Below are 24,547 nucleotides of genomic sequence, written 5' to 3'. Positions count from 1 at the left end.
ATCAAGCATTAATACCATACACATAAGGAGGTAAAGAGTTAGTATCAAGCAATTAACAGTAGTTAATTCTCTAGCCATCATTCAAGAGTCCATAAATAACAAATGCTGGAGAGGCTGTGGAGAAAAGGGAACCCTACTACACTGCTGGTGGGAAAGCAGTTTAGTGCAGCCACTGTGGAAAACAGTATGGAGATTCCTCAAAAGACTAGGAATAGACTTACCGTATGACCCAGGAATCCCGCTCCTGGGCATTTATCCAGAAGGAACCCTACTTCAAAAAGACACCTGCACTCCAATGTTCATAGCAGCACTATTTGCAATAGCCAAGAAATGGAAACAGCCTAAATGTCCATTGACAGATGACTGGATAAAGAAGAGGTGGTATATTTATACAATAGAATACAATTCAGCCATAAAAAATGACAACATTACGCCAATTGCAGCAACATGGATGTGACTGAAGAATGTCATTCTAAGTGAAGTAAGCCAGAAAGAGAAAGAAAAATACCGTATCATATGAGATCGCTCATATGTGGAATCTAAAAAAAAAAGAACATGAATACAAGAGAAACAGACTCACAGACATAGAATACAAACTTGTGTTGCCAAGGGGGTGGGGGGTGGGAAGGGATAGATTGGGATTTCAAAATTTGTAGACTGACAGGCATATGTAGAATAGATAAACAAGATTATATTGTATAGCACAGGGAAATATATACAAGATCTTGTGGTAGCTCACAGTGAAAAAAAAATGTGACAATGAATATATGTATGTTCATGTATAACTGAAAAATTGTGCTCTACACTGGAATTTGGCACAACATTGTAAAATGACTATGACTATAACTCAATAAAAAAAAAAAGTTTTAAAAAAATGTTAAAGGGAACTGTGATTGGGAAGGAATTACTATAGGTTGCTTCTTCCCTACCTCCACCCTCACCTTCCAGGAAGATTATAGGAAGACAGGTTTTGGACTACTACCTACTGGATTGCTACCCCAAACAAGGATTACCACAACCTTTCTATCTACTGTGGGTTATCTAGGGTAAAAGACTTCAAAAATTAACACACCTGAAATTCCAGCCAAATAAACTTGATGTCCTGGATACGTGATGTACCAATAATAAACAAAGGCATAAAATGCTTTTTAACACTTTATTTCAACATAACTATACTTATAATACACTCATACTGGTTAATAGAATGCAATTTAACTTATCCTACACAATTTGGACCAAAAACTTGGTACATGGTTTGCTTTAAAAAAAAAAAAAACCGATCTGCAATCTGGTTTATTTTTCATCTATTATAAATGTATAACTCCATCAAATGCTGCTAAAGCAAACAGCAAGAACCTTGAGAAATTAACCTTTGGTTTGTCTCTGAAACATAACATGTATTGCACTGTAGAAGCTTATAAAACTGGTGCAACAAAACATTATAACGTTTCAATGCCAGCTTACAAAGTTCAATAAACTAATGGATGCTGAGGAGTGGGAAGAGCCTATGTATATATACGAAAATGTAAAATCTATCCAATCTAGTTAATATTGCATGTAGATCACAAATCTACACAAACCAAGATTCAGATAATTTCTTAAATCTGAATAACACTATCAGTCCAGTTTATCTGCTGAGGTCAACAAGGTAACTGCACAATAGCTGTTTTCCTGATATGTGCAAAAAAAGAAAATGAAGTTCCTTCCAGCTTTTCAGTCAAGAACTGAAACTACAGGAAAGGTATTACTTCCATTGTCAACATTCATGGGGTGATACGTGATGACTTAAGCTTAAATCTGAATTAGCATTCATATGCAAAATAGTCCCCAGAGTTAAAGACCACTTGACTTTAGAAGTGACTCTATAAAGTAAAATGGCCCTTCTTGGAAGACTAGAGTAAAACACTGAACCATAGTTGTAAAAAAACCGTAACAAAAAATGCAGCCCTATGTGAATTACACCTCAATTTACCAAAAAAAAAAAAGAAAAGAAAAAGAAAAAAAAAAAGCAGTCCCATAGAAGCAGCCCTGAAAAGAGGAAAAATATAACTTAAAATATCTTGAAAAACCAATGTGAATACAGGTTCAGAAGACAGTTAAAATTGATATTTTTATATGGCTACCTAGGATGAGGCTTATAATGTATTCTAAGTATTTCAACTTTCTCTCTAGTACTAATCATTAATTTACAAATAACGTGTTTAGTTTTTATTCCTTTATCAAAAGGGAAAATTCTAGCTTCAATCCTATCCAGAAGGGGAAACTGAAAAAACAAAAAGATTCAAACAGTCCCATGCAAATACCACATTTTTCAAATGAACTCCCAACTAGACCAGAAGTTCGTATTACTAACATAATTTTCACTGAAACAATTTTTAATAAGTACAAATACATGGCATTAAGGTTCAGAACCTAATATAGGCCTGACAATCAAATCCTTATTTTCTGGAATCAAGGACTCAAGTCCACTCAATTTCCAGTAACAATATTTTCACGGATCACTTTAATAAAGGGTTGTAATTTCCTTCATACTTCTGCTTTGGGCATTCTAGTCTTAAAATCTAGATAAGAAAATTGGTCCAATTCCTCAGAAATCAAATCTTTTTCTTTTAAAGTATCAACAAATCCACAAAAACCTATTCCCCAAACTGATCTCCAATCTATAATTTGTACTTAGCATGAATCTTTTCATATATACTGTAAAAAGTAACTTACACAAAATGTACCCATGAACATTAAAACTAGTTGTTAGAAAGATTTAACTAGACTTATAATTTAAGATTTAAAACATAAATATTTGCAGCTTGATTTTATGTTGACAATGATTGTCGGAGCTGAGAATTCACCCAGAGTTCAACATCATTTACAAATCTCCATCATGCACACAAAACACACAAGCAAAATACAACTTACTCCTCATGTCTTGAGGGAATCTTCCGCTTCTTTAAATCTTTGGCCTCCCAATTCCAAATTCAAATGCCTTTTAGCTTAAACTTCAAACTTTCAGATTTTTAACAAGTTTTCCACCCACACTTCAATACTTTTCCTACTTTCATGTTGCATTGCCAAACTCTGAATCCTGCCTCAGAGATCACCAGACAAAAGAAAATAAATGAAATACAGAGTGGTTATTTCAGAATACAACATGGGAGGATCTAAACTGTTCAAGGTTCCCTACTGGGATCATACTTTATTGGATTACAATGAATAACTGCTATCAACAAGAAAAATTCTTTGTTAGACTCCTTCATAGTCTTTGATGACTGGCTAAAGAACCTACCAACAAAGCCTGGGAGTACATATTCCTCCATACAAAGTGTCCCCATAGGAACACCAGAACAGCTGCAATTCACTGAGGCCTCACCTGGAAAAAAGGCGGTCACAGGAACAGCCAGGACACCCACAAGTAGGTGGAGATCCCTGAGAAGTGTGATTTTTAATCTGGACTGTACTTAAGTTTCACCAGCCTTTTTCATTGTATTCATAGGAAGTTGCAGCTGGTCTACCAGCACTCACACTACCTTTCTTATCCTAGGTTTTCCATATAATTGCTATGGCTTTGGAATCTCACAAACATATTCTGTATAACCTGAAAGAGTAATTACGTCTCCTAATTCCAGGTTTGTATTTCCAAATATCATTTACAGTTCTTTATTCAGCTGAGTAGACAAATAAACACCAACCATCTGTGAAAAAAGATTTTCCTCAAGGATATAACCTAACAACTGTACATGTAGGAAGCAGCTATACTAAAACAGGCCAAAATTTTTTACTGATGGTTGGTATTTGGGATAAAAATCCATTCCACATAGAGCCTAGTGGTTCATTTATTGTAAAGTTCAAACAGCTGTGAATTCACAACATCCACTTAAAATAAATAACTTACATGAAATGCAGATTCTGGCATAGATGTGAATATCAGAATCAATGAATTGAACCTGCATGTTTCATTTGCTCACAAATTTGCACACACTAATAATCTGGAAAAAAAGAAAGTTGCAGCAAAGAAAAACAAAACAAAACATAACAAAAAACCTGCCCTTTTGCAAACAAGATTAAAAGCATCCCTCCAAAGAGGAAAAAAAATACAGGCAAATACATGTATAAAGTACTACTGTTCAACACAAATGCTATTTCTACAAAAAATGTAACTGCATAGATTTTTTAAATGTGCAACGTATTAAGCCATTAAAGCACCAAAATTAAAAAACACACCAAAATCAATGTTTTTTATGATGATTAACATATACACAAATAAGTACATTTGATCAAAACTCAAGAAGTAAATACCTGGACTGATACAATGTCCATTGTTGGGAGAATTTCTCTTCAATTTAAATGTCTCTTCTCATCACTAAAACAATTTTAAAGTGCTAACTTTATATAAAGCAGGCAAATACTCAAATTGCTTGAGTATGCCAATTTTTATAGAGCTAAACAAGGAACTAAGAATAAACAAAGTGAAAGAGGAAGACAGACATGGGAAAAAAACTGAGAAGTTGTATCTGGGCAAAGCAATAGAATATGTAGTATCACCTGGGCCTTACTGGTTCAATTAAATGCATAAGCTAACAGATTTAGGTATCTGCTGGTTTAGCACACTAACTCCCTTGGATTTACTAAAATTTACATATCAGTAGGTATACGGAGTCCTAAGAGTGCCATTTAAAACTCAAGACTGAACACTTATTAAAGCAATTTTAAAAACAAAAAGTTGTCTGCAACTACAAATGAAGATAAAATGTCATAGACCTTACAAATTAAGAACTGAAGCTTTCTCCAAAGTTTAACTACTCCTGCCCTTGAGCTGCCTTTTCAAGGAAGTACACATTAACCAAATGACGATTGAGGTGTTTGCTGTAATCTTTCTCCTTTCTAAAAGACCGATCACAGAAGATACAAACAAAATCTCCCTCAGTCACCTTGACTGCGGAGGCTTCCTTTGCATTCTTTCTACTAGCTTCTTGTGGAAGTTGCCGAGCCCCATTCAATCCAGAATCATCACTATCCTCTGACAAGTTGTCACTTAGGTCACTTCCGTCGTGACTGTGGATGCCTTCGTCTTCATCCATTTCCTGAGACTCATTTACTGCCATGGTGACAGGAGGTGATGCCACAGCAGTTTTGGACACTGCTTCATGTTTCTCCAGTGGAATAGGAAGAAGCGGTGGTGGAACTGGCTCTTCAACTGCCAAGTCTCTGCCAGAGGGATTCTCTGTTTTGTTCTCCTCAGTATCCACTTCCATTTCACAAAGCACAGTGTCAGCTTGATGTCCACCATCTAAAGTTTCACCCTCTGGCAAATTCAAGTTTTGTTCAGAGGATGAAATAGGGGCAGATTCCTTGGTAACAGCAGCAAGACCAACTAGACTCTTATCTGCCTCTTCTGCTTCCACTTTTTGAAGAGGGGCTTCTTTATCTCCTTCGTCTGCAGTGAATAATTTTTGGTCTTTTGTCTCCTCTTCCTTTACGTTTTCCTTTGGCAGAGGTGGTGACGGTGCTAAGAGATCCTGTGTACCGGCGCTTTCCTTTAGAAGCGGCCTATCTGCAACAGGCACTAAGCCAACTTCAATAAGGACCTGCTCTTTCTGTGCTACTTCACCCTGCATGTTGGACTTTTCCTTATTATCTTTTCGAGGAGACCTTTTGGGGATCAGCTCCGTGGGAGGAGGCGGCTCCATCTCAACAAGCCCCTTCTGAACAACCTCGACCTCAGCAGGCCCCATGGTTAGAGGAGGCTCCATGTGCACAGGCCCCTTCTGAACAAACTCGACCTCAGCAGGCCCCACGGGGGGAGTTGCTTCCGTCTGAACAGGCCGCCCCTGAGCAGATGCCGTGGGAGGCAGAGGCTCTGTCTGCGCAGGCCCCACCTGTGCAGGCTCCACCTGAGAAGGCCTCCTCTGAACAGTCTCCCTCTGAGCAGGCTTGCTGCTTTTTTTACATGGTTTATTTTTCAGAGTCTTCTTCTTCGTACCTTTTTTCATGTAAATATTTTGTTTTTTATTCTCATCTACTTTGCTGTCACCCTTTGGCACTTCCTGACTATTTTTGGATTTGCTTTCTGCCTTCTTTTTCTTTTTTGTCACAGGTTCCTCATCATTAACAGGATCTTGCAAGGAATGGGCTTCAGCTTCCATCTTCCTTTTGCTTTTCTTGGTTTTAAAGGTTTTTTCTGAGTTATTTCCTGTATGCACATCTACTTCTTTAGTTTCCGCGGCTGATTTGCGAGTTCTGGTAGCCACTTGGGTTGAGGCACTACTGCAAGGCTTTTTCTCTTTTGAAACATTATCTTTTTTCTCCACTTTTACAGACCTCTCATTTTTCTTCCCAGACACATCCCCCTTTACTTTCGTCTGCTCTGTTTCTGTTTTCTCATCAGTAATTTTGTTATCAGGCAAGTCAGCCTCTCGCTTTTTGGTTTTCTTCAGTTTCACTTTTGAGACATCCATTGTTTTATCAGGGCAAGTAGGATGCTTAGATTTGAAGTGATACTGCAGATTGCACTTCTTGGAAGCTGCATAGTCGCATACAGGGCAATTGAACTGCCGTGGATTCACATGTAGCTCTACGTGTTTTTTGAAATTACTTCTATCTGCTGTTTTGTAGTCACAGTGTGGGCAGTTAAGAGGTTTAGGCCCATTGTGAACCTGTCTTGCATGGCGGGTTACTTCGTGTTGATTAGAGGCCACATAACTGCACTGGTCACACTTAAATGGCTTCTCACCTGAAAGTAAACAAGAGATGTCACAGAAGACATACATGAAGAAATGAATTCAAGATCTAGTCAATTATACTTACAAGGAATTGGATACATGTTAAAAAAACAAACAAAAAACATAAAAACTATTTCTTGAAGACTTTGTCATGCAATTTACATTCACCATATTTATTTGTATATCTTTTCCCTATCCCTTGACATTGATTCTCACACCAAATGGAGGAATAATTATCTCAGTTAATCCTCATCTTCTAAAAAGGTCATCAAGCTAGGGCTCTTGAGTACTAGTAAAGAACACAGATTCATCAAGAAGTACACAACAATTATTGCCAAAGTTACTTGGGCTCCCCATATTAATTTTGGGGCAAGGACATTCAAAGAGAGAAGATAATTTTTAATTTTTTATGTTTAGCTAAAACAAATGTATAATGGAATAAAATATAAAATTTCCATACATTTAAGATAAACCTTGAGACTACAAAAGAAGTATCTTACATTCTAGGCTACACTCCCTTAGCTTCCATGTCAGAATTTTAAAACAATCCTTTGACCTCAAGGAGCAAATGGGAGCAAATGACTTTCTCTCTAAATTTAACTCTTTTGTCCATTGTGGCAAGAGCTGAGTCAAGTTTCACTCAGCAGACTTTTCCAGTGACAGAGTCGCTATTTTACAACAAACATAGACAAATCAGAAATCTGCTCTTGATTTTTTCCCCACCTTCTTCTAAAGAATGGGCAAAGAAACTAGGTAAATGAAAAGGGGCACACAAATAGATATGGTATGTAAAATAAGCAAAGAAAGTCATAATCACAGGTACATACAAGACCAGAAGCCCCCCACCCCCAAATTAAAGGCATAAAATTAACTCATTCTACCTGAATACATACCCATCTAGATCATACTCTAGTAAATATTACCAAAAGGTATCCATACCCCACTGGTCCAACGGAATGCATAGCAGAAAAATGGAAATTGACATTTATGAAAAAGTCATCTCTCAAACATTCTCATATTCATATCAAATCTTATTTTTTTCATAAAGCAATAATACTCAGACATTAAGTAAAACCATGTAGATAGTAAGCTTTACATGATTAGAAGATATCTGATAATAAAATACTCAATCACAGAAACAAAAATTTACCCAGGTATGACAGACTGAATATGAAGCTAACCGGACAACTCTTCTGCATTTGTCCACTAACAGATTCACAGAGGTTTCTAACAACATGCTATTATTACTCTATACTTGGCCCTACCTTGTCCTCTCCATTGAATGATTTCAGTGGAGACAAACATTTGCTTAACATAGACACAGAATGGGGAAAATATATGTGGAACAGATGTTAAGAACTTGTTCTACAGTAAGGATTTCTGGGGCGGCGGGGGGCAAATATGGGCTCTGCAACTTACTATGAGATCTTCAGCAAACTACTGAAAACTCCTTTATAAGGCTCGATTTCCTCATCTGTGAAACAATGTTAGGTGTTGTGGGCTATAATCTAATCCACATACAGCACTTAGCACAGAGTGGATAGCCAAGCAGTCACTATGCATTACCTGTAAATCATCACTTTTGGAATGAGCTGGTAATTTTCAATATGAGTAAACAAAATGGAAGATTTCATGTGTTTATCCTGCTTTACCAAATAAACCCTACCTCCGAGTAAGTAAATAGCTAGTGAATGGATTTTACATCTTTAGGAAAACATTTGCTCTCATAAAAAAAAAATTATAATGAAAATGTTGCCATTTTAAAAGCCCCAATGAATAATGGTATTTATAGAGCCCGCATCAAGCAAGGTACAAGCCTCCACCTATGAAATGCTCAGGGAATCGGAATTTGCAGGACTCTTTTAAACTATGATGGCATCATTTACTTGCTCCATTCATCCTGCCTCCATTTTTGTTTTATTGCCATTAAATCTTTCTTGTATTAAAAGATCTAGTCATCAAAAGTTTAGTTTATTAGTATCTAGCTGATTATAAATTTTTTTGCCCTGTACCAATAGTTTTAACTTAATTCTCTTTTCCAATTCTAGTAATATTTACCTGTTTTTCATCTTTATAAATGTGTCGGATGTCTATTTTATTCTTTCCAAATTAATGTATAGATGTCAGGCAAATTCAAAAGGAAAAATATTTTTACAAGCTTTACACATTCTTATTAAGAATAGCTCAGAAAAAATAGCAAGGGAACGTTTTAATTAAAGAGTAAGAGGGGCATATAATTGATTACTACTCAGCACTAAACACAAAGTTCTGATAATGCAGCATGGGATGAATCTCAAAAATATTTTACAGAAGAACATAATGTTTTTTGATGGAAGTCAGAGTATCAGGTGAGGGGAGCCTGGCAGTACTGTCAAGGAAGGGTAAGGAGGGAACTTTTTGAGGGTGGTAGAAACGTTTCATGTCTTCACCTAGGCAGTAGTCAAACAGGAAAAAAAACACATAAAAGTCACCGACCTATATACTTAATGTGTGCATTTTCATGTGTGTAGATTAAGCCACAATAAAATACTGCTTAAAAATTATTTCAAAATTCACAAGAAGATTCTCAAACCATGTTTCAAGTGGCCCAGCTTTTAAAATAGTGTCTCCATAATAATCATCAAATATTTGGTGACAGGAAAATAAATTTTTTTTGCTGAAAAAAAAAATCTTTTCTTTCCTTCTTAAAAAGAACAGTCAATGGAGGTGGAACTTGGCAAGCTGTTAATTCCCCTTAACGAATATCCATTTTGCTCATAATGGGAAAATATCCAAAATGAACTCCTATGCTACCTAATCGGGGGAATTATCCACACCCAGTGTGTTATCTACAAAAATATCAGAATGGCAAGTACAAACTGCATGTATTTCATCCAGGATGAAATGGTAGCATATCCTGAGAATATGAAAGGAAGAGCTGTGGATTACGTCAGGATCTCTAGACTATCCAAGTAAGATACCTTAAAACCATTATGTACGAACACCAATAAAATGCAGAGTAAGACTGGGACATTGCGCTGTACACCAGAAACTGACATGTTGTAACTAACTACTTCAATTAAAAAAAAAAATAAGTAAAATAAAACGCAGAGTAACACCTACTTTGGTGGGAGAAGACCTACTCTAACGGAAGTGCTCCAAGGAAATAACCAATGTAGTTTTGATTCATAAACCAATTTCTTTGTCATTTTAGCTAATCTCTTCCAGAAATAAGAGACTAACCACACACTTCTCTCCCCTAAAATACATTCACATGAACAGGAAACTCAATTCCTAATGTGACCTGTAAAGATCACAGGGAAGGCACCCAAGATATTCACTCCATGCAACCCAGTCAGAAAGATTACTTACCCAATTTGACCTCACTTAGCCTCAGTTGACTTGTACATGTCATCAGCAACTTATACTAAAATTATTAAAACACAATATTGGCTAGAAATAATTCGGCACACTCACACACAAAACAGACTGGCCGTGCTTGCTTCCTCTTTGTGACTCACAAATTACTAGCATCCAATAAAAGACAAAGGCTCTGCTCTCTGTACTTTGCGATTCCAATTTCATTATGCTGTAGCTTCCTGAGCCATTTTCTGAGCCACAATGTCCTTTTAACACTGCTGATGACTGAAAATGAGGGTTGGGGAGTCCGAAGCCAAACCCTAACTCTTCTAACTTGGAGGAATGACAACCTTAGATAAAGCATTTATCTTCTCCAAGCTGCAGTTCTAATCTATAAACCAGGATTTAAGTATTCTAGTGGTACTAAGATTAGAAAAAACAAGTCCCAATTTTTCAGTACCCAGCATGCATACGATAAATACTACTATACATTATTAACACTTTTTAAATACTTACTACTTGAATACTGTACTGTAACAGCAACTACTAAAAATCACCTTTAAAATATAGCAAAGGAAGTTCAAGAGTAGGAAACACGCAGGCAATAATTACTGACTGGTGTGAAACACCATAGATAAACATTTATACAGTGACTAAAGTATTAGCAATTCAATTAAAAAGACACAAGTCTGTTGTCATTCTGATCCAGCGACACTAATAATAGGTCAATCAGAGATGACTTCAAGTGAGACATGTTATTAACTACAATACAAGTATTTAGATTTAATTTCCAGTGTACAAGGACACATAATACAAGGTACAGGGACAGAGAAAAAATGAAATGATGCCATGAGAAAGCAAGTAAGACAAATCCAGAAGAGGGGACATTCGGACAGGAAAATGGCATTTCTTCAATGCCTTAGTTTCCCCTTCTGTAAAATGAGGAAAGTAGAACTTATACACCATAAGATAGCTATGAAAACAAAAATGAGATAACTCATGAAAAGCACTTAAATATTTTTTTATTTAAGAGCTAGAGCATGACTATTAGTAGGACATGATGTCTACCCTCAACAAAGCATCCATGTTACCCGCAGGAAAAGCAAGCAGGAAGCACCCAAAAGTAATACTAAAATCAGGTTTCCAGTTAAGTGATGCAATTCAATAGCTTTGGAGATTAAAAAGGAACACTCAACTTATATAACATGATAGGCATGTAAGGTCAAGAAAGGCCAGCAAGCATGCTGGGTCCCCTCACTGCTGCTCAATTTAGAATCCATACTGTAATCAAGTCTTACTCAACCAGTGACATAAAAATATCCACATCCAATAGAAATAAAATGCGAGCAACATACGTAACTTTAATTTGCCTAACGGTCACATTACAAAGATAAAAACAAAAACAGGTAACATTAATTTTACTACTTACTTAACCAAATATATTCAGTATCAGTATTCAGTAATTAATATTTAAAATATTTTGCATAATTTTCTTGATACTGTTTAAATTACGGTATATATTTTATACATCTCAATTCAAACCAGCCACCTTTTACAAGCCCAACAACCACATGTGGCTCCTGGCTATCTAATGAAACAATAGAACTGTTAACTTCAGATAACTGGTAATTGTTAACTTGAGGGGATTGGGTCTAGACAGACTTTGGTAAACAGCAAGATTTTTGCATACTTTCTCCACAGGGGTCTATACTGTAAATCCAGGAGACTACTCTGATCAGATGTGCCTCTTCACCAAGGGTCAGTGAGGCCAAAATGAAATAATTATCCATTCAAGACTATCTATGCTGCCTATGGCTTTTTACCTTTGCCACTCTACATATTTTGATAGAGGACCAGTTCTGCTTGGTGATCATGATAATTTCAGTCACTGGAGTGGATGAATCTCCCACTTATAGTCCTGCATTTTATCTATTATAGGTTAATAAACTGGGATCCTGGAATATCTATCATTCTTCAAAGTTTGGCTTTTGTAAATCAGTACTCAGAAGCCCTATCAACTCTCAAGACAACAAACCCAAATTTAAGGACCTGAGCAACTAAGAAGGAATCCCTGGAACCAGAACCACACACTATGAAACTTGGCGTTATACTGTGTTTGGGGGCATTGTGGGTTGGGGGGTGGAGAAGAGTCTGGCAGGAGTATGAGGAGGTAGAGGTTATTTTAAAAGGATAAGCCAGCCTTGGTCTATGATAGCTGTTCAACTTTTATTACGGTTGTGGAACTTGGTAAGATCTGGTAACAATTAAGGACCCTCCTCCCTTCTGGGTGCACACATACATTTACATTCAGTGTTAGAAATTCCACCTATGGACTTCTCGGTTAGGAATCTCCATTTAAATACAACTTCCACACTAGTAAATCCCTAATTTTTAACTCTGATTTCAATATTATATTAAAAATAAACCATAAATAAGGACCCAGTTCCAAGTCTAGAAGAACTTTCTTATAATGGTAGTTTACTAAAAATGACAGAAAAGTTTCATTTCTTACCAACCTGAATGAGTACGCATATGTCTGGTTAGGTGAGTCTTCTGAGAACTAGAGTAAGGACAAAGTTCACATTTATATGGGCGTTCGCCTGTAAAAATATAATAACTAGTGTTCATATATAATAAGGCAGATGCAATTCTCACTAACAATATACACATCATTCAGTACTGAACATTTTTTCACAAGAATTTTCCCCCCTATTCCTGGAAAAATGACCAATTTTTATCATGTATTAGAAAGGTAAGCAATTTAATTCAGAATACACATAACTAGTTATTTCAGCTTTGCTGACAAAAAAAAAATCATTGACTTTCTGAATCCACACAGCCCTTTTAATTTTCACAGTAATGCCATGTTACTTACATTAAATATTAAGAACTGAAAAATTATCTTGATCAGGTATCAAGGAACTTTTTAAAAAATTAGAATTACTCTTAAAAAACAAAAACAAGCAAAAAGAAACTACTCAAATTCTACTCAAATTTTCTGATGCTATGGCTTGGATAATTTTTTTTGATCCTTGAAATGATACATCTCCACTGGAAACTGTTAGCTTAAAGCAAGAATATTTTTGAGTGGGGAGCCTGTTGTTTTAAGCTAAAAGTTTCAAGTGGTAGATAAAAGGTTTATGAAATAGTCAAGTCAGTGTTAAAGCAAATTATAATCATAAAGCCACAGGAAGGGACTGAGAGCAACTGAAGACAGGAGGCCAGTGATTTATTACTAAAGAATTTAAAACTCAAAAGCAGGAAAGGTGTATTTTTTGGACATGGGTTGTCACCACAAAACATTGAAAAAAATAGTCTGATAATTTGCTTTCATCTGTTCTTTGGCCACAAGATAGTAAGTATGACCTTGGGCAAGCTTCCTTATCTGTAAAAGTAATAATAGCACCTTCACTTCCTAGAATTGTGAAATTTTAAATCAAGATAATACGTGCAGAACACTTAACACAGTGTCTGGCACATAAAACCCTCAATAAATGTTACCATTTTGTCTATATATGAGTTGTAGTAATAGATGTGTCTTTAAAAAGGGGCAAGGAAAAAGACAGCGTGGAAAAACAAAAGCATGTGTTGATGAGTGTGAAATATGTTCCAAGACACTATTCAGCTGTTATTAGCCAGTAGTTACTGATAAGCTGTAAACAGAATGCCTACTTTGTTTGAATGCCTACTTTGACCCGGAAGAATTTTAAGACAGCTTAAAAAATGTTGAAAGTAAAAGAAAAAAGTTAAAAATATTTTTGTAAAGAAGATACACAAATGGCCAATAAGCACACAAAAAGATGCACAATATTATTAGCCATAAGGGAAATGCAAATCAAAACCACAGACACATGAAGACTTCACACCCAAGGATGATTACAACCAAAATGACAAATGTTTACAAGTATTTGTTATGATATGGAGAATTTGGAACCCTTGTACAGTACTGGTGGGATAGTAAAATAGTGCAACCACTTTGGGAAAAAGTGTCAGTTCCTCAAATGATTAAACATAATTACTATATGGCCTAGCAATTCCATTCCTACATGTATATTTACCCAAGAGAAATAGAAACATGTGACTAAACAAAACCTTGTATGTGAATGGTCACAGCGGTATTAGTCGTAACAGCCAAAAAGTAGAAATGATCCAAATATCTATTAACTGATAAACAGATGAACAAAATGTTACTTATCCATGTAAGAGCATATTATTTGGCAATAAAAGGAAAACAAGTACTATATACATGACATGGATGAATCCTGAAACATTATACTAAGTGAAAGAAGATAGTTACCAAGGACCACATATTATATGATTCCATTTATATGAAATGACCAGAATAGGCCAATCCACAGTTAATTATATGGTATGTAAATTGCTATCAATTAAGTTATTACTTAAGAAAGTTAATGGAAGGAAAAAAAATAGCATTACAGATTAACATGAAGGATCAACTAAGGATAATTTACTTTTAAATTCTTTATAACAAAATAGATTGCTTCTATTTGTGCAATTCACCAAAATAGGCATAAATACTCTAGAAAAACTAGTAATTTTTCAATCACACATACAAAAATGTCACTTTTTAAAGCAGAAATTCTGAACTGGTTAACTATCAAAACCACAAAATAAAAAATCTCTTGATTGAAGACTCAAATGAAAATCCTCAGACTCCACCAAGATAATGACCCATAAAAAGTGATTTGGAACTTTCAATCTTAGTTGCATGTGACCTTGGGCAAATCACTTTAGGCGGAGGTTCTCTCATGAACACTTACCCTGTTTTTTTCACTAAATTGTTCTGAAGATAAGCATAGAGAAGAAATGACCTAACCCTGAGTACTCAATCAAGAACATAAGAAACCTACTAAGTGAATCTTACAGTAGGCTACCACCTAAGTGAGAAATGAGAAACATGTGATTTCCAATGATGATCATTTACCTCTGCTCTACAGCATTCAATGAATTTATTTTTCCATAAATACAATTTTCAGAACTGTGCAATTAACAGCAGTGACCCTCTCAGAATTTACTAATCAAAATATTATCCTTCTATTTATACACCAGCAAATTGTTTAAAAAAAAAAAACACTTTATACTGTATAGCATAGGGAACCATATTCATTATCTTATAGTAACTTATGGTTAAAAAGAATATGAAAATGAATGTATGTATGTTATGTTCCTATATGACTGAAGCATTGTGCTGCACACCAGAAATTGACATAACATTGTAAACTGACTATACTTCAATAAAAATATATTTTTAAAAAAACACAAGGTAATACCAGGAGGTGAAAGTTTTCTAAAAAGTATTAAACCAAGTAAGTTTAATGCTAAAACATGTAATGAGATATATAAAACCAATGTTAGCTATGTAAGTCATAACCTTACTGTGGAAACCTTAAATTAATGTAGAGCAAAAGTAATGGATGATGAAGTATATAAAATAAGCCATTAAAATTAGTCACCTAGACTGTAATTAAATTAAAATAAACCACTATCACAAAAAAAATTAAGAAATGGCAAAAAGTAAGAGTTCCTGTTTAAAAAAATTTTTTTACATAAAAAATTGAAATTACACACCAAAACTGAAATTTCTCCAATTCTCTCCATTTTCCTTTTTTTCTTCTAAAAAAAGTCCTTAAATCAAATAATTTAGATTTATTGTTGAAAATATTTTTAGGTTTTTGGAAAATTTTTTAAATTGTTCAGTGACTCAATAATTTTGAAATCATCAAAATATAACTGACCCCCCCCCAAATCAAAATTTAATGAGGCAAAGGAAATGGGATGGCTGGTAATATTCTTTATGTTGACTTGCATGGTGATTATGAACACAAATATTTGTAGTAATTCATCATTGTCAAGTTATACCTCAATCAAAAAAATTCATGAGGGTGTACACACAAAAGTCATGCACTTGACCTTATGTCATAGTTACCATCTTAAAGCTCTACAGATAACAGCCAATTCTAAATTAGTTCCCGAGGTTTTAAAAAAACTGTTAAAAGAATATAAAGTACTTATGGCTAAAGTATATATGGTATCTGGGATATTGCAGGTAAGCTTAGTTAAATCTAGCAGTTTGTTTAACTAAAACTGTTAAGGGATTAATGGTCTAGATTCCCAACTTTCATTTCCTATGTCATGCAGTTTTGACATGTTTGAATTTTTTTTACTTTTGAAATAAAATGGTTTTAAAGCCTGGAGACAATTAATCACAGGCTATAACAAATTGCAAAGAGAATGCAAATTCTTTTACTTGACTAGATTTTAAAGCTCTAAATTACACAGAAGCCATCTGCTGGGGCTTAGAATCCTGCTGAAAATGTCTTTCTTGTAATGGAATTTCATCTACAAGTTTTATTATTTATGTCTACCATGTAAATCAACATCAATTCCCCTTCTCACTATGATCCACTTAGCCTGGGGTTCAGTCCCACAGAGTGATTAACTCCTGCAAAAGGGATCTGATGTAAACAGCATCCCACAGCCCCTTTTCACTTGTGATGCAAAGAATACAGTACCACATTACCCTATCCATTTCGCTCAGACCAGTAATCAGTCCTCAAAAGTACCAATTCATAACAGGAAAAAGTAATGTAAATAAGAAAATTAACTATAAATAGCTACAAATGTTTCTTTTAAATAAGGAGACTCCTGAATTGTAAAGATTTGAAAGTCAATTTAAAAGGAAATAATAAAGGGCTGATGGGAAGAAAAGGGAATGACCACTGATAGGGGTTCCTTCTTGGGGTGAGAATGTCCTAAAACTGATTGGGGTGTTGGCTGTATAATTCTGTGACTATACTAAAACCAATGCGTTCCAATTTTAAATGGATGAATTCTGAGGTAGTGGAGTACATCTTAATAAAGCTATTATGTTTAAAAAATGAATTGCCAAATGTGACAAAATACAGATAACTTAAGTATAGGTGATGGGTACCTGTGGGTGCAGTAGGGCATTCTGTTTACTTCTGAGGTGTTTGAAATTTCTCACATTTTTGAGACTGTTCCATTTTTTGGATAGAGAACACTTATAAAGGAGAAAGGTCCGCTTACCCGTATGAGTTCGAACATGCTGAACATAGTTGTTTTTTCTGTCTGAAAAATAGTTGCATTTTCCACATGTGTATACTTTCCTTGGAAAATGGTTTCTCAAGTGTTTCCTCCAGTGATATTCGCTTACTGTGGTGTACGTGCAAATGATGCACTTGTAGACTCGCTCATTATCCCCGGCTCTGGTGTGGTGTTTCAGGTGAGCGGTATAGTGATCATATCGATTGGTATTGTAGCCGCAGCGGTCACAGCGGATGGGGCCCTTGGAGAAATCTCCCTCTTCTGCAGTGGAAGAGCCGGATTCCCTGGCTTTTGCTTGCTTCTCTGCACTTTCTTCCACAAAAAATTTCTTGGCACTATGAACTCGGATGTGATGCACAAACTGTTCTTCAGATTCTGCTTCATATTGGCATGGTTTACAGCGAAAGGGTTTGGTCTTCAAGTTCTTGCATTTGTCCTCTGCTACAGGTGTTTCTGAAGGAAGATCTTCATTTGAGCTGTACGTTTCTGGGGCAGCTGATACCTCAAACACAGGCTGTGGTTCCACAACACTGAGTTCCAAACTCTCCAGTTCCATGTTTTCCAGTCCACTGTGTTCACCTTTCGCTTCAGGAGACTCCTCAAGTCCTTCTCCATCACTATCTGAAAAATTGTTATCCCCAACAGGCATCAATTCTGCCATCTGTCTTTCTTCGCCAACCAGGTAATCACAGCAGCTGCCATTTACTTCTCCAGTTAGGGCCACATTTGCCAACATGATGAGCTGAGGTGCAGCCAGTTCTGCTCTGGAGAGATCAGGCAAGTCGTACATGTCATTAGACAAGGCCATGCCAATGCTACCACTGCCGGGGAACAGCCCTCCTCCTCCGGAAGACTGTCCCATTACCTGGGTGGCCATAACTGTGTTCTGTATTCAAAACAAAACAAAAAAACACAAAAGCACCACTTTAAATTACAACTTTTACTGGTCTAAAACCAAAACATCACTGTAATTCTTTGTAACTTAAATACATTTTCAGATATACTCTTTAAACTCAATCAGCTTCATTACTGAAAATAAGCCTTTAAAATATATTTTAATTCCAAATTCTCTTTACTGTAGTCACTGAAAAAAATTCTACAACCCCTAAGAAAAATTCTTTCAATTGTCTGACATAACTCTTCCAGGTCTACTACAGGTGTGCCTTCCCTCAAGCACTTCTAATTTTTCTGGTAGAAAAATGTCACCTTCATTTTTAGTGTTAATTTAAATTATATTTTAAATTCCATACATGAATTCCATACATGCTATCCTCCCAACTCCTGCTTCAACAGTTTACTGGTCTGAATCAGAAAGGTGAAAAATCCAAGTCAACTCTGCATTTTATTAAGTACAGTCTGGAAAGTAGAACCCTGTAATAATTGGTCAATAGTTTAAACCTCATATGAACTCAATTAACCACAAAAGAATAAACTAGAGCTGATCCTTGAACAACAAAGGGTTTAGGGCACTGACTTCCTGGTTTAGTCCAAAATCTGAGAATAACTTTTTTCGGTTTTTATTTTTATTTTTTGGTTGGGGGTGGTAATTAGGTTTATTTACTTATTTTTAGAGGAGGTACTGGGGATTGAACTCATGACCCTGTGACTGCTAAGCATGCACTCTACCACTTTAGCTATATCCTTCCCACTTTGAGGATAACTTTTGACTCCACAAAAACTTAACTACCAATAGCCTACTGCTGACCAGAAGCCTTACCAATAACACAGCGGATTAACACATATTTTGCATGTTATATGTATTCTTACAACAAAGTAAGCTTAAGAAAATCATAAGAGAAAACACATTTACAGTACTATATTTAATGATACCATAAGTTTGTGTACAAGATGAATCATCAGTATCTACATCCATATTGTCTTCTATGATACAAAATACTGTAGATGTCAAAAAAAAGTACAAATACTAGATACCAAAAAAAAAGACAATGTGAAAAAGAAATTCATATTTATTTAGAGGTATAACAATTTATGCACTGATGTGAGCAGCAATATGATTGCTTCCTGGTAGCCTAGCATACATGCAAATGAATGAATCATTTTTAACATTTTTATGGCATACAGTATTACAGCCATATTCATAATACAGTGTTGTAAACACCGTTACACTAAAAAAAAAAAACTTACCTATGATGGCAGACTGATAAACAGATGACCAATTAAGAAAAAAGCATACTGTACAGTAATGTAATTATTTGAAAACAAAGTTATAAAACAGTAGGAAAACAAACTGTCAACTTTATATTAAATACCAATCATTTTATACCTATGTAAGGATAGGCTATCCACTTCAATACAAGTCTTGCAAACCTTGTTCTACACAATGAACACTCAGGAGATAAAGATGATGACAAAAACATTTCAGGGCTCTAGCCATAGTTACTAGATTTTCACAACACACACACACACACCAAGCAAGTGTATTAACTGTACAGCATGATGATTATTTGCTACTCATTACGTAGAAGTGGGTCATCATAAAGGTCTGTATCCTAGTGGTCTTCATTCACATGGAGGCTGAGGAGGAGGAAGAGGCTGGTCTTGCAGTCTCAGGGGTGGAAGAGGTGGATGGGAAGGCAGGAGAAGCAGGCATACTTGTATGACTTGACAAAAATACATCCTAATTTCTGCCTAACTTTTTTGCCTTAGCATTCCTCCCAAAGCGTTTCTACAGTGGTACTAATTCTTCTTCTACCATTTGCTTTAGTTTCAGTGCCCATATCATAGAAGAGTCCACGTTATAGGTCAAAAACAATCTTGAATAATCGGAACCCTTCTGCCAGAATATCAATTTGTTTTCTGGTACTGCTTCTTCTACATCTTATTCTTCAAAGTCTGGCACTGGTTGGAAAAGTACTCATCTCCATCAAGGCATCTTAATTCCTCTGACGTATTTATTAGCTGCTGAATTTTCTCTGGATCCCTATCCCTATGTTGAAACACTTCACTTTTTTTTTTTTTTTTTTTTGCCGTATCTAGAATCTTTTTCCCATTTCTTTGATTGGCTCTGTCATAAATCATGTGAAGTCATACACAGTATCTGGAAGGTTTTCTATGGCAGGAATTTATTTTTTCAGGCTTAATGACGTTCACAGCTTTTTCTATAACAATGGCATCCTCAATGGTGCAATCCTTCCAGAATTTCATGATGTTCTATCTGGGTTCCATTCCATAGCACTGACAATCTTTCCACAGAATACTATGTGTAATGAGCCTCTTTAAAATGCTTAACATCCCCTGAGATCTACAGGCTGAATTAAAGACAGTGTGTTTGGGGGCAAGCAGACCATTCTGACAGCTTCAGTGTCAAACTCACAGGGTTCTGTATGGCCAGGGGTACTGCCCAAATCAAAATACTTTAAAAGGCAGTCCCTTACTGGCAATTTATTTCTTGACTTCAGAGACTAAGCATTGATGCAACCAATCCAGAAAAAAGGGTTCTCGTTGTTCAAGCCTTCTTACTGTAGCACAACCAAAAGACTGGCAGCTGGTGTTTATCTTTTCTCTTCAAGGCTTGGGGGCTAGCAGCTTTACAGATAAGTGCAGTCCTGATCATAAACCCCACTATAGTTGCACAAAACATTGAGTCAGCCTATCCTTTCCTGCCTTAAATCCTCGTGCTTGCTTCTCTTATTAATAAATATTCTTTGTGGCACTTTTTTCCCAGAATAGGGCACTTCTGTCTGCATGAAAAACCTGTTGAGGCTGATATTATTTCTCAATGATATTCTTCATGGTTTTTCTCAAATCATTTTACAGTCCATACATATGCCTTTCTTACAGCAATCCTGCACCCACATAAAAGCTACATTTTAATACAAGATAAAAAGTAATTTCCCAAAATGTGCAAGGTTTTCAGGCCTGCTGGCATAGCTGCAGTGATGACTTCACGAATTTTCTTTTTTTTTTTAAACATTGGTCCTTAGGGTGGAATCTTTTATCCTGAAGTAGTGGGCAACTTCAAGTGCAGACATCAACCTCTGCGTACATTATCAAGCAATTCAACTTTTTCTTAGTCGTAACTACTCTTTCTTTGGGAGCACTTCCAGCATTACTAGTGTCACTATGAGTCCTTGGTGTTATCCAAGGTTTTCAGTATTGCACTGAACAGGTTCACAATTTACTGGAGAGTCTGCTCACAAGGAAATGATTAGCATCACCCCATGTTTTAAGTAGTTACTTACAACCCTTGAGCTCACTGAATTATTAACAGGAAGTGGCCGCAAAATTATTACAATAGTACAGTACGAACTATAGTTAATTTTATGGCGTTATGAGTTAATATTGCATCTTTACATTTGTTTACATTTCTCTAGATTAGAAATGATGCCATGAGTAGTGTGTTTGGGTAAGTTTTGATCAATTTTAACTTTTTATTAGATTTGTATGTATTTAATGGTAGTAAATGATACAAATATTCCAGTACCTACATATACTTTATGCACTCATGATGCACCTTTTTCTTTTTGATATTTCTAGGCTATGTGTATTGTCTGTAAATTTTTTCAAAATGTTGCATATCTCCAAGAAATTTTCCAATATATTTATTGAAAAAAAAAATCTACAAATAGACCCATGCAGATCAAATTCCTCTTGTTCAAGGATCCACTGTGCTTTGAAAACTTAAGTTTCTGTTTTTTTAACGACAATCTCTTTAAAATAAACAAAAATTATGGACTTTTTTCCTTTGAAAAGGTTAAGTTTGTATTCAAAACCTCACACATGAAAGTAAAGAAACTTTCAAACCCTATAATAAAGTAACTGGTCAACTCATCTTCACAATCAGCAACTTTCTTGCATTGTGCTTGACTTGGCCCAACTGCCTAGTGGAGCCATTACAAGATCACCCTGAAAACATGTTGGACTTTTTAATAGACTGCCTTAACCATGTTACTTTCCAATCTAAAAGGTGTTATTCTCAAATTAGGTCTTCTCTTGCAAATTGGAAAAAGCAAAATAATTGATAAGGACTAAAAAAATTACGTTAAACCCAAAAAAGTAATCCGTTTCACCGACTGTACAAACCCAAACCGGTTGAGTTTCACGTACCAACGAAAGTTGGAATCAAATGCCATCACACAAAGCAAAAGCTGTTCAAGTGCTTAACAGCCAGGCTACTCGGTAACTTACCCAAACATCGACTTTTTTCATACTCCCCAAACCCTAACTACCAACTCTAAAGGAATTTGCACGTTGGTCAGGAAGATCGTCCAAGCACAGCCCGGAAACCCAACGTGCTGCACGAATTCCTGCGTGCTGCTGCCACCAGCGCCTGCCTCGGCGGCGGCATTCCGGACTGAAATAGGCATTCGGCCATTTTCTCAAAATACGTACCAAACACAAAGCAGCTCTCTGCAAACTCGGGCGCTCTCGCTTCCTCTCGGCTCGGCCCACTCACTGCCACACACCGACACCCCAACTCGCCGAGTTCCCCAACTCTCGTCCTGAAGCTTTTCCTGGGCTCCCCAACACTAAAGAAGGCAAGATAGGCAAACTCGGGGAGCCGCTGGGCCGGACCCAGTCTTCCCCAGTTCAGGCTGCCCCCTCCCGGCCCAAGAGCCCGAGTCCAGGAAGAGGGAGAAAAGTTACCGCGTCGCGCCGTCCCGGCTCCTCACCGGCGCTGGGCTCGCCCTCAGCAGAGGGCCGGGGAGCCTCCGCGGGCGCCCTCCCAGGGCGCCGGGCCCCGAGAGCCGGAGGGGGCCCCAAGCGCGCCGGCCGCCCCCCGCGCCCCGGAAGTTTGCGGGCTCACTCCCCAACGGCGCCCCGGGGGACGCGCGCCCGGGCCCCGCCGTCCCAGCCCGCGAGGTGGCCCGGCGCCGAGGACCCGGCCGGCCGGGCGGCCGGAGCGCAGAAACCGCTGTCCAGCCCCATTGGCGGAACCGCCCGGGCCCCGGGCTGACTCAACCCGCCCGGCCGCACTCAACGGCGCCTTCCGGCGAAAGGGAGAGGCCGGAGGGAGGGGGACGGGAGGGCAGCCGGCAGGCGAGGGGCTGCGGCGGGACCCGGAGCCGGAGGACGACGAGAGGAAGTTTCAGGACTAGGGCCCCAAGCTGCTCCGCTCCTCGCCACAGGACCCAACTCCGAGGGACGCCCGGGCCCGCGCGGAGGCGGCGGCCAGGCCTCAGCTGGGGAGGGGGTCCTGGCGCCGAGCCGCTCTCCACGGACGCCCCCGGCCCAGCCCCCGGGCCGCGGCTGTGTAACCCGATCCCGCGCGGTTGCTCGCCCCCGCCTGCCCGGGCCGCCGCCGCCGGAGCCATAGTATCTGCAAATCAGCCCTGGACAGCGCCTCGCTCCGCGTCCTTCCGCGCCCTCCCCCTCCCCCTCCCGCCGCCGCCCGGACGGCCCTCCCGTCCTCTCCCCTCCCCGCCACCGTCCTCAGACCGCGTCGCGCTTACCGGCCTTCCCTGACGAGGAGGGAGTGACGACCCGGCGTCGCAGCTCCTACACCGACTACTTTTCTTTGTTGCTGGAGTTTCGGGGGAGGGGAGAGGGAGGGTGGAAAAGTTGGACGCTGGGGCCGTCGAGGCCCGCGAAGACGCAGGAGTGGGGCTGCACAGAGTATTGAGGCCACCGGTTCTCGCCTGGCCGTCGCCGCCTCCGCCACCGCCGGGGTCTGGGGTCAGGGGCCTCGACGGCGCTTGCTGGGTCGCTGCGCCGCGAGCTCGCGGGAGCCACACATTCCAACACAGGAGGCTACGCCGCGCACCCGGCCCGCGCCGCCGCCGCAGCCGCCGCCGCCGCCGCCGCCCGCGGGACCCGCCCCCTCGCCGGCGCGCGCGCCTGGCCCGCCCCGCCCCGCCCCTGAGAGAAGGGGGTTGCTTTGGGCCCCGGCTGGGCTCGGGGCGCGCTTAGGCGGGGCTGCGCGTAATTCGCCCGGCCCCCTCACCTTAGCTCTTAGGTCAAAAAAGAGGCGAGCCCCGCTCCCTTTCTTCATTTCCTTCGTAAACAAACAACAAAAAAAGTTATCCTCCAGCCCTGGCTGAATGCATGAGAATAGACCTGTTAAAAGAAAAATGTACAGGCTTTGACGTCCTCTTTAGAAGCATTGTTATCCGCCCTTTTCAAGTCTAAAGCACTCGAAAATACCCTTCAGAATCTCTTCAAGTCTCCACTATAGCCACCCTTAACTAATTAGGCTTCGTTTTAAAGGTCTACGATTTAAAAATAGGTATACCTTCCAAATTTTAAACAGTAAGCTAGAAAAAGGCAAGCAGTTCCTGAGTTGTCAGAAAATGTTTCGGGAAGATCTGGGACTAAAGTTGAAAGAATGAGGAAAGAAGGGACAAGTACCTAGACGTGGCAGGTAGCAGGTCAATGCTTAGCCTTCAAAGCACGATTTCAGTGTAGCATTTACCCTCAGATTACAGAGGATAAAGAGAGTGGTGAGGACG

The 24,547-nt window shown here is 38.4% G+C and overlaps 1 protein-coding gene across 4 annotated transcripts; it reads right to left on the bottom strand.

The window, feature by feature from the left end:
• Nucleotides 1-1,142: 1,142 nt before the first annotated feature.
• Nucleotides 1,143-23,914, bottom strand: REST (RE1 silencing transcription factor). Of its 4 annotated transcripts, none has more exons than XM_032498064.1 (5): nucleotides 23,552-23,689; nucleotides 22,491-22,627; nucleotides 17,121-18,024; nucleotides 12,569-12,652; nucleotides 1,143-6,724 (listed from the first exon to the last, which is right to left on the bottom strand). In XM_032498064.1, exons 3-5 carry the CDS (start codon nucleotides 18,013-18,015, stop codon nucleotides 4,791-4,793), a joined length of 2,913 nt encoding a protein of 970 aa, XP_032353955.1. In that variant the 5' UTR covers nucleotides 18,016-18,024; nucleotides 22,491-22,627; nucleotides 23,552-23,689; the 3' UTR covers nucleotides 1,143-4,790. The 4 variants fall into 4 exon arrangements, with proteins under 4 accessions (XP_032353955.1, XP_032353964.1, XP_032353984.1 ...); XM_032498073.1 differs by lacking the exon at nucleotides 23,552-23,689 and adding an exon at nucleotides 22,746-22,882; XM_032498093.1 differs by lacking the exon at nucleotides 22,491-22,627 and having other exon boundaries at nucleotides 23,552-23,914.
• Between the last annotated feature and the right edge of the window lie 633 nt (nucleotides 23,915-24,547).

This window comes from Camelus ferus, chromosome 2 (genome assembly GCF_009834535.1).
Source record: "Camelus ferus isolate YT-003-E chromosome 2, BCGSAC_Cfer_1.0, whole genome shotgun sequence".
Lineage (NCBI taxonomy): Eukaryota > Metazoa > Chordata > Mammalia > Artiodactyla > Camelidae > Camelus > Camelus ferus.
This window is presented reverse-complemented; position numbering and strand designations above follow the sequence as displayed.

What these genes read in the sequence shown, in the direction of transcription:
- REST (XM_032498093.1), bottom strand. Translation starts at nt 18,015, where the DNA reads ATGGCCACCCAGGTAATGGGACAGTCTTCCGGAGGAGGAGGGCTGTTC. An exon ending in GCATGTTCGAACTCATACGG is followed by an intron (nt 12,653 to 17,120) that starts GTAAGCGGACCT and finishes ATATTTTTACAG; the next exon opens with GCGAACGCCCATATAAATGT. An exon ending in ACATATGCGTACTCATTCAG is followed by an intron (nt 6,725 to 12,568) that starts GTTGGTAAGAAA and finishes GTTTACTTTCAG; the next exon opens with GTGAGAAGCCATTTAAGTGT.